At 40.8% G+C, this 11216-nt stretch overlaps 1 protein-coding gene across 1 annotated transcript in view; it reads right to left on the bottom strand.

Annotated features, from left to right (window-relative positions):
* Positions 1–1042: 1042 nt before the first annotated feature.
* Positions 1043–11216, bottom strand: part of SLU7 (SLU7 homolog, splicing factor) — a 24609-nt gene continuing 14435 nt past the window's right edge. Inside the window, exons 12-16 of the mRNA XM_018561915.1 lie at positions 8976–9137; positions 7738–7842; positions 5646–5714; positions 4996–5094; positions 1043–1352 (exon numbers count right to left, since the gene is read on the bottom strand). Coding sequence (XP_018417417.1) covers positions 1173–1352; positions 4996–5094; positions 5646–5714; positions 7738–7842; positions 8976–9137 — 615 coding nt within the window. The 3' untranslated portion in view covers positions 1043–1172. The remainder of the gene's footprint in view (positions 1353–4995; positions 5095–5645; positions 5715–7737; positions 7843–8975; positions 9138–11216) is intronic.

The following is an 11216-nucleotide window of genomic DNA, read 5'->3' as shown; positions in this document are numbered from 1 at the left end:
CTATGCTTAATAATAATCACCAATCTCTTGTAGATACTTAAAAAGAAACAAACAAAAAACATAACAAAATATCTCATATTATTTGTGAATTTTACCTCTATTATTCCCCTCTATAGTTGTTAACCCTCCTTCCCGCCATATTTATATATATATATACACCACATGCATCTATCATTCCTTACTCTCCACCTAAATTAAAATACACAACACCCGTGTTGTACCCAGGACCCCTCCCATATTCAATATAGCATTTATACCCTATGTGTTCTTCATAAGGGTCACCCTATACAGGGCACCCCCACAGCTATGTTGCATATTTTATAACAAGCCATTCTCCCCCCAAAAAAAAAAAAACCTTTTATAACCAAATGCCTAATAATAAGGGTCCAATGCCCGTATTCGATACAAGATCTTTTACAGTACAACATTAATCGTATTTATTTATATGGCATAAGACACTGCATCCTTATTTTGTTCATAGAACCATCTCTAACAATATATAACCTATCTCTGTTTAGTCCTTTCCCAACCAACATCCCTTCCTATTTCTATCATAACAAATGTGCTATTTATATTAACAAACAAAATGCGGGAATGCTTTAAATATTTCTCCTACTTAATGTTTCCATTCCTTGATTCGCTCACGCCATAAATATGCTGTGCCATTTTTGTTTCTACATATGAAGTAACTTTTAAGAAATGTTGACTATTTCATTAGCCAGGGAACATGATGCATATGTTCATTACCATTTCCTTCCCTCCATAACTCCTCTCCTCTGCCCCCTCCTCTCCAGCCCCCCCCATTACTCCCACCTCCCAAATCCTCTATCTTATGTGCCCTTTACTACCCCCTTCCTACTCACCATTAGGATCCCTTCTATCAACTAGGGTCCTCATTATACATGCGTGTCTAATGAAGGCAGTTGGTCAGCACAACAATCAATCAATTAGTACTTTCAGAAGAAGCCAGTGCTTGCCTCATAACAAAATTATAGCTTCTACTCAAAGGTAAGCAGAAAGAAATCAGTTGTAAGTGTAAATATTTATTGAGAACAGAAATATACATCTATACACAGTATAATCAAGAGATTTATTGCACATGTTGTTTTGCAATTAAACAGAGATATTGTCTAGCAATAAAGGATTCTACAAAATGTTGCAGACGCCCTCCACTATTGTCCCAGGAAGGAGGCCATTGGGTCATCCGGCCGTTGGCGTTTCATTCTGAATGCCTCCATCTCTTCTTCTGTAGGTTCCCGTGTCTCATACATACAGTTGTATGCTCTCTTCCTCTCATCCACCTGCATCATTTCCTGTACCTGCTTAAGACGTGCCTCCTCAGCGTTCAAAGCCTGCGTTTAGAAAAGAAGTTAAGGAAATATTGCAATGTTACATAGAATCAATTGAAATGTTCATATAGCTTTGTATATAGTAGCAAAATGTGTGAATCATTGCTAGTACTCCTTGTACAAAATCAGTTTATCTTGTCCCCAGGATCCATGCGATCGCTTCTGGTGCAGCAGGGCTTATACATTGTTAGGGTAGTAAATGTGGTCTCACTGCCAGAAGCCCCTCATTGAAAACTACCAGTGCCAGATTTTCAGCACCAAAAATAAATGTATATCTTACAATATGGGGTCACTGGAGAATCTATTGGCTACGGCAATGGCTACCAGTGGCAAGCACTAGTGGGAGTACATTAACTGCTTGAAGACCAGGTGTTTAGATCCCCTACCTGGCCAGGCCTGGGGCGCACGTCTCGGGGCTTCATACAAGGATTGCTTGTATATTAACGGGCATCGCTGCCTCTTTTCAAATAGCGAGGATTTCCCGCGCGCCGCGCCAGAGCGGGTGGATGTGACAGGACGTGTATACACGCCCAGTTACATCCAAGAAGCTCACGGCAGGCCATGTATACACAGCGGCTGGCCGGGAGGTAGTTAAACCTATAATATATTTCAATAAATAAAGACTAAAGAAGCCCAAATAAGCAGAAATTTCCAGATCACTTAATATCTGTACAGTGGGTATCCTGGCCACCTTCGGATGGAAATAAGGGGAGGACACTGCAGTAACCCACAACTTGCGATTTCCTGCAGCAGGAATCCCTAATCTGACGTTTACAAGCGGCAGCTGTCACTCCTTCAGCTTAATGATCAGGTGACAGTCACTGCATTTGAACGCCATCACACCGAAAGTAAATCATTCCCGGGATGCATCTATTGTGAATCGATGTTCATTACTTGTTCGAAAAGCACATGCTACAACAAATGGCACCCTGCTTATGGAGTCCTATAATGACACAGTATCAAAAGCAAACAGTAACAATGATATACAAAGTACATAAAACAAGATTTCAGGATACTGCAGTCGGCTCAGTTAAAAGGAGAACTATGGGGTCAGGGCGAACCCAAACTGGCGTTCTCCAGTGACCCAAAGCTCAGTATTGCTCGCGGTATACTGAGACGCCGCAGCCGGGACAAGTCCAGACAATACTGTCTGGATCCACCCAGCTGTGGGATTGACAGCTGGCTCTGCCTATCCAGAGGCAGAGGCAGCTGTGCCCACCCCCTCCCCCGTCCGTTTCGCCAGTCAGCGCTGGAGGATCAGACAGGGGAGGGGGGAATCCCTGCAGAGAGCCATGAGTGACAGTCACGGCTCTCTGCAGCGATAGATCGAGAAGTGAGCGAGCGATGGTATGTGTTCGCTCACTTCCCTATCTACTGAGCCGACCTGTGACAGTTTCATTGTCACAAGTCGGTTTAGATTATGGGGCTGAGTGAAAATCACTCGCCTCATAATTCTCCTTTAAGATGATTGCCGTTTGGCAGCTATAGGAAAACTACACTGACCGCTTTATTTACTAAGCTGCTCAGTATGCAGAAAGCAAAGCACAGCACAGAGAAGTTCCCACACCTAGTTAGGGGTTATTTTCAATGAGGGGCTTCTGGCAGTGAGACCACATTTACTACCCTAACATTATAAAAAATGGTGGTGACCAGGGGCAGGAATACTTGTGAAACAGAAGAATTACAAAACATGTTCTGTTTTCATTGCAAACAGAACTGAAATACATATTCCCTAACGTAAAGGTACTAAAATAAACAAGGAGAGAGCATACAGCCGAACCTCCGAGTTGTATCTGCATGTCAAATGTCTAAAAATAAATTTCCATAATTATGGACTTGACAGTTACATTTATGTAAAATCTGCATACATTCCACGGAGTTATTCTACTCTGCCATGTAAATGAGAGGAATTCATTATTTCTATTCTCTGACAATAGAAACAATGCTCTTTTCCCCTATATCAGTGGCACAGCATGCTGTAGCCACTGCGACAATGCCAAACCTCTCATACCCTAAGGAATGTAGATGCCCATGGCAGTGGAGAGGTTAAGTATGAATAAAATGTTGCAAGACACCTCGTTTATGTCTGTTTAAAAAAGCAGTGGTTAAAAAAAAAATTAAAAAAGCACAATGGCCATACATCTGATGACAGCACATATATAAAGCACAATAATAATAATAAATGAAAGTGGTAAAATAAAATAAAAAAACTGAGAGGAAAGCCCAGTAACATGACCGGTCAGTCACATAAATGGCTCTCCTCCAATCACGGAGTTCTCTCTGCAGCATTCAGCAGAGAAAACTCCATAAGATACTGCAAGCTGAATACCACACTAGTAGTACTGCAAAGTATAATAGAGAGCGCATAGAAATAAAGCAATGAGCCCCTAAATATCAGTTAGCAACTTATATATTTGAGATCAAGGTTGCAAGACCAAGTGCTTTCATAAACAAGGGCCATTGTGTTTCCTTTACAATGCACAGCAACTAGTTTTAAAAATGGAGTTTTTAAATATGTAAGTTTTCTGTATTTTCAGTTATCTATAGACTAGATTATTGTAGTTATTGCTTAGATTCCGTGCTTGTTATCTCATGCGCTTGTCTTATTGTCTTATTAACCTATTCCCGAACAGTATCAGCAGCTATATTAGTTTAGATCTGATTAGTGCAAAAATCAGACTGTATTATACTGTATACTGAATATTGTAAACATCCCTTCTCAACTAAACACTCCATGTAGGGGTCAGGAAAAACGAAACCTATGAAAGCACTAAATGCGATGCTGAATGCTGCCACTAGAGGGCAAGCATGTATTTGGCCTTTGCTAGAATTCATTTGTGTGGAGTTTATCTTTTCCCAGAATGTGAAAACGCTTCACAAATATTCTAATGAACACATCCATACTCGCCTTTATAAAAGAGAGAAGGGAAGGAGACAGGAGGTGGGATAAACAGCAATATATACACTGAGTGGCCAGATTATTATGACCACCTGACGTTTGTAGGCAAATTAGCTATAATTTTGCGCTGAAGTTGCTAGAGGGCCAGACCATTATAAATAGGGAAGCAGGCTGTTTACCACAACAGTAGAAATTATTTTTTTTCTGAAGATATGGGTAAAAAACGCGATTTAACAGCCTTTGAACGTGGGATGATTGTTGGCGCGAGCCATGGAGCGAGTATCAGCAAAACAGCAGAATTTGTTAAATGTTCAAGAGCAGCTGTTGTTGAAGTGTTTAAAGACTGGACTGTCAGCCGAAAATCTGGGTCTGAACGTGCGAATTGTGGCCATCAGCGACTAGTCAATGTTAGGGTAGAACGGAGAGTGGCAAGACTGGTACAAGACAACAGAAGGGCAACAGTGCAGTGTCAGATTCCTCGCATCACCTTTCAACATCTCGTAGAGTCACGAGGCGGCCCAACGAAGTCATCTCGTGGAGTCATCTCGTGGCCCAACGAAGTACTGATGGGGTGGTCATAATAATCGGGCCCCTCAGTGTGTATGTATGTATGTATGTATGTATGTATGTATGTATGTATGTATGTATGTATGTATGTATGTATGTATGTATGTATGTATGTATGTATGTACATATATACAGCAAACTACAAGATGCCATGTTTAATGCTAATGTATTATACCCTACCTTCTTTAGCTTCTCCTTCTTCTTCTCATCACTTTCACTGTCAGAATCTCCACTCTTACGGTGCTTCTTCTTTTTCTTTTTCATCTTTTCCTGGTGGATCTGAAGACAAAGACAGAAGTTACTGGAAGGATTCTTCTGCCAGGTATAGTAAAACCTGAAAAACTATATCTACGGACAGTTGTTCAGGACATTGTCCTGACAATCCTAAAATTACAAATCAAGAGCAGATTGGGCATACTCTTCCAGAAAACACAGATTACAATATTGGGATATTTCTACATGTCTGTAACCCAATGTGGAGGGAAGTAGCTGTAATTTCTAGAATTTGCATATGCACAGATTTCATGCAAGCTTTAGCAGCTGATTTCAACATCCCAACTAAAATCGGCTGCTGAAGCTCAACTGATAGGATTTATTTCACACAATTATCATCAAGTAATATTAAGTGTTTTGAGTCCAGTATTTTAGAAATCAGATATCTTGCAGTGCAGAAAGCCCAGGAGACCCAAGAAATCTTCAGCTTGTTCTTTACACTTTGTCGAAAAGCACAATAAAATCACCCTTTAAGCCTCCCAATTAGAACAATTAAATGGACATTCCTGGATTCACTTAATACAGAAAATCACACACAATGACCGGTTTACTCTTACCTCCACTAGGGTCTTTGGTTTAGCCATCTCCTCTGGTTCTTGCAATTCCTCTTCACAAAGATCAACGTTCTAGGAACCAGCAGATAACAGCAGATCAGACATTTCTCCTAAATAATATGCTAGATTTTCCTTTTTTAGCGTTCATTCACACTTGCCTTTTATGGTGCCCATAAAGAAAAAAAAAACCCATCTACCTGCCTTGTTTCCCCCCCCTGTGCACTACAAGACAATACATGTGCTTCTTATTGCATGCGTTGTGGGTCAGACTTATAGTGAATAAATCCATGCTACAATGCACCAATACACACACAAAAGCAGTCTCTCTTCTTTCCAGCACAGAAAAGAACTTCAGATCACCTCAAAAACATAAGCTCCAAAAAACATTTTTAACTAGGTCAAGTGAAAGGTGCCCAAAAAATTATTAGAAACTAAAGTTTAGGGATGCACAGTATAGTATCGGTGCCGATACAGAGTATTTGGCAAGTACTCGCCCAAATGCTCCGATACCTTCCCCAATACCAGAACGGCAGTGCCATAGGAGAACATGGAGCCAGCTGTGTAATGACCCGCCTCCCTAGCCAATTAACACCGAGCCGGCCGAACAGCCAGCTCGATGCTGATTGGCTGGGAAGCCGTCTTTCAAGGCCAATCAACATGGAGCCGGCTTTCCGGCCAATCAACATGGAGCCGGCTTTCCGGCCAATAACTAAGGCAGGAGGCGGGTCATTACTCATATCCCGGCTTCCCGATTGCCTGGGAAGCCGGCTCCATGCTAGCGGGAGTACCGAAAGCAAAGTATCGTTACTTGTACTCAATACCAAAAAAAGGTATCAGTGCATCCCACTAAAATTATTGCTACACTGTGTATTAGGTGTAAAATTGTAAAAATGATAAGTATTGCTGCACTATGTGATCATTTCCACAGAATTTGGCTCTTTAAGGACAATAAAATCTGTAATTAAAATCCATGTCTGATTCAAAGTAGCAGCATATGTTCTAAAGTTGTACACTTGTCCTAAGGTTATGCATTTGGCGCACAGCATGTGCATTCATGGCCAGTACATTTAGTTTCAGCTTCTGAAAATCAGTATGGTCTTGGTGCGAATGTTTTTATTGCCAAACATTTTTGTCTCGTGTGTTATACACCTTCCGCACCCGAAGTCATAGCCACTGACTCACTGTTTACATCAACAAAACCCATTTTTGATGCTTTAAAGCGCCTTGAAACATAAATCAGCAATAAGTTTCCATATTTCTACTCTGACACACACACACACACACACACACACACACCACCAGAGTAAAGAGGAAAGGTAAATATAACAGATTCCTCCAACAATGCATAGGAGCGTTGATCGAGGAACTGTATTCTGATAGCAGACGCTGACCATGTCAGAATACACCCAACAGTGCTGGCAGCTCATTGACTAGCTCTATTTGTGCAAACATTTTCTGACTGGCTGCTTCAAATTAGCTGAATTGAGGGATGGCGGCCGAAAAGGTGCCGACAGCTGCACCCGCTATGCAAATAGATAAAGCGGCCGAAATTCGCACAATGTACGGCTAGCTTAAGTAACATAACAGATCGTTCTGCATTAGTGACCCTGTGATCACACTGCTACTTGTAAACTAAGCACAGTCTATAAAAGAAGAGCATTTTTACTTAGCTTTCCAGTGTCCCATGTCTTCAAACCCAGGCACTTTGCTGCTCACCAGCCGCTGCTGGAATACTAGACTTCCGAGTGTGTGAATAACTTTTCCTCTCACTGCATACTGCATTTCCTCTCGCTGGCTCAGATTGCTTTACAGGACGTATGAGGCAGCAGAGAAACCGGTATTAAACCCACTGAAGTATCTTATTCGTGCAGCAGCCGGTGATCAGCCATAAGTTCAAAGACACGGGTCCCTAAAACAGAAAGTCTAGATCTTCCTTTTTTTTCTTCCACAAGATGGGGTTAGTTTATAAAAGTCACCTTATGGTAACAAAACACATTTCCAGTAGAAAACATCATCAAAAAGGGTTGGTTACTGTTTACCAGATCTTATTAAAGCACTTTACAAGAAATTTCGGAACAATATATAGGACACTCACACTGATGTTTTTCCCAGCTTCGCCGGTGCAATAAGACATCTTAACAAATGAGTGGCAACATTTGTAGCCCCACCATCCGTCTTTCCAGTATGAGCCCCAAATACACTAAAAAAAAAGAAGAAAAAAAAAAGTTTAAATTCACTCCAAATGTACTAGTGCAAACAAAAAATACAGCCCAGACATATAAGCACTATGATGTTAGGGGTACACTGTATATCACATAGAAAACACATTTAATTCACATATAGGCCAGTAATATTGTTATAGGCAGCGCCACCTAGGCAGGTGGTGAGAAACTTAATAAAACGCCTCTTTGTTCAGACATTGCACAATATCTATTCATGTCTTAGCAAAGCTATCAACACCGACTTACGCAAGCCAGCAGGTACAAAATCCAATAGGCACCCAGTGTTACAGTCAATCTGCACAGCAAATTAATAAAAAAGCCTGCCAAGGTTTCATTCAGCTCTCAGAGATCCTAGGACCAGGCTGGAATATGTTTTTACACCCAAGAGGACACTATCTGTGACAAGTTTTTATCAGCCTTGAGGAAACAGGTAACAGAGGGGCAGACAAGAAGTCGTCAGTCACCAGAGGTGCTGATCAGTTTGTCATTTAGGCTGAATTTGCTTTAAAAATAAGTTCAGCAAAAGGTGTTCCTAGTTAAAAATTTCCCAGTCATATAAATGTACCACACAGTTTACAAAGTGCAATATATAATACAGTGCAGAGGGTCCGGAGTATGCAGCATACAGCAACGCACAGAAATTGCAGTGATCCACACACTGTAATTTCCAGTAGCACATATGGAATGCAGTGTTTAGTGTAATGCACAAGATAGTGTGCATGCTGCAACACTTCACAGTGTATACCAAATAAGCATGAATGTGTACACTCCACTGCTATACTATAATAATATTATCACGATTGATAAAGGCCCAGTCTCATTATCACTACTGAATAAAAGACAATACACTGAAAAAGAATAAAGACAAAATACATAATTTTATTGATGTAATGTTAAGTTCTGTTTTGTGTTTTCACCATTTATAGATACATCTGAACATGGTCTGCATTGCCACTGTAATGTCGGATTTTAAAAAACTGCATTTACTTCATTGGAATTTCCAGCAGCATCATATTGTGACCTTCTGTCTGCTTAGTATAGACACTGCCATCACATGGCTCCTGCATCTCAGACAAATGCTGAAACCTTGCTAGTGTGACGTGACACTTACCGTGTGATTATTGATAAGAACATCCTCCTCATACTTGGAACGTACTACTGCTTTCTCCTGTCCCTTTATGACAGTGCCATGTCTGGAGTACTCCACGTAGTCCTCAGTCTGAGCCAAAAGGAGCTCCACAGGTGGAGTATCAAGGTGTTCCTGACCTCCGTACTGTAAAACACAGCATTTAATAAAATGTAAAAAAATTCACTGACGGATCACATTAGAATTGACAACCTCAAATATGCCAATAACTCCTACTAGTAACTAAAACAACTAAGATTTAAACAGTGTGTACATTATCTTTTAGACTGTAAGCCCTCAGGGGCAGGGCCCTCCTTCCCATCTTGTCTTGAATTGTATTGTAATGCCTTCCTTATATTGTAAAGCACTGCGCAAACTGTTGGCGCTATATAAATCCTGTATAATAATATGTAGTACCCACAACAAGTAAATTGCCTTGCCTAACAGTTAAAAATTAAAATGGGGAGTGTAACAAAAATAACGTAAAACTAAATGGTTAATCAGGCGCTTTGAACACACGGAACAGATTTATAAACTGCTATTTTTATGTTATCATACCGTGAAACTTTTAGAAATGAGCGAGCCTAAGATTAGGAGTGGGATAGAGATATATATATATATGTAGCATTGTCAGCCCAAATGGGGTTATTAATTGCACTGCATATGCTGCGGCAAAATAGAGGGAATGGTTGTCATGTGCTTAATGTGCCACAGCAAAGCCGTCATTCACACTGAGCATTTGTAGCATTTTTTTTTTTCTGCTCAAAAAAAAAAAAAACTCCCATTCATTTCTATGGCCATTTTCACATCTAAGGGTCATGTTGCTTGCAGCAAAACGTCCATCGCTTGAGGCAAGTACTGAGCTTCTTTTTGGCAGATTCTGTGCTTTTTAGCCCTATAGACTTCAATGGAAACAATCCAAAACGCAAGTTTGCTGCGTTTCTGCATATTCTTATATGTTACAATCTGTTCATTAAAATGCCCAAATTTATATATGTGCGTTTTATGCAAATATGGAAAAACGCACAAAAACGTGCAGGCTTACTGGTGAAATCAGTAACAGTGGTGGAGTAAGAAAAAACAACAGTATCTGCAATTCAGGATCCACATCCACCATTTGTCACACTGGCTCACCATCCTTATCAGATGCTTCTTCACCAATCACGTCTCTACAAGGGCAGCAATTTAGGTATGCCAGTGGTCATCAGGGCTAATGAAAGCATTGTTCAGCTCATGCACAAGGAGGGCAGAGTGGCAAGCTGTATGGAAGTCTGGCTGGAGTGACTTGCATGCTTTACCACAGCTCGCACTGTCATGTGTTCAGTGTTAACAGGGACACATACCTACGCTAAGGTAGCTCCATCATTGAATCGTGCTTGCTCTACTATGACTGGGACACCGGGCATGGAAGTGCTGTGGCAAACCCCAGAAGCAAAATCCCTACACTGCAGCGATCAAGAAGCTAAGCCCCAGCTTCATTTTTTAATACATAAATAAAGATGTAAGTAATGTATGTGAAAACAAGTACAGAGCTTCTGAAATATATAGTGAAGCCATAAATAATAAGTGATTCACTGATCACAATTCAGCTCTTGCCACAAATCCATCAAAAACTGAAATATCACTTCTTACTGGATTAGCTCTTCAACATGCTTTAAAGTAGATGCAAAGGTAAATGTAAATGCATTAAAAAGATGTAAGATCGTCATGACATGCCAAGCCCAGACGTCTAAAATTGTCCGGCTCTTAAATCATGCATGCAAAATTCTGCTTTTACTGAAGGAAGAGAGATTCTACTTGTGCTTACTCCATCCATGGACAATCACAAACAGGAGCAAAACACTACTGATCTACTAGATCAAGAACAAATTAACCTGATGTACTGGGAGATGAGACAGTCACACACAACTCTTGCAGTGCATCAGATTACTTTGCAGTTATTCCAAAATTCGTCATCAGTCGCAAGAGCAAAACAGTAGTTTGAAATTGGCCCCTTAGACGAAGACCAGGTACAAAACAGCAACGTGTGTGTGTGTGTCTGTCTGTGTGTGTGTCTGTGTGTGTGTCTGTGTGTGTGTCTGTGTGTGTGTCTGTGTGTGTGTCTGTGTGTCTGTGTGTGTGTCTGTGTGTCTGTGTGTGTGTGTGTGTGTCTGTGTGTCTGTGTGTGTGTCTGTGTGTCTGTGTGTGTGTGTGTGTGTCTGTGTGTCTGTGTGTGTGTCTGTGTGT

The sequence above is a fragment of the Nanorana parkeri genome, unplaced genomic scaffold (assembly GCF_000935625.1).
Source record: "Nanorana parkeri isolate BGI_ZX_2015 unplaced genomic scaffold, ASM93562v1 scaffold550, whole genome shotgun sequence".
Lineage (NCBI taxonomy): Eukaryota > Metazoa > Chordata > Amphibia > Anura > Dicroglossidae > Nanorana > Nanorana parkeri.
The sequence above is the reverse complement of the archived record's forward strand: the minus strand, read 5'-3'. Positions and strand labels throughout refer to the sequence as shown.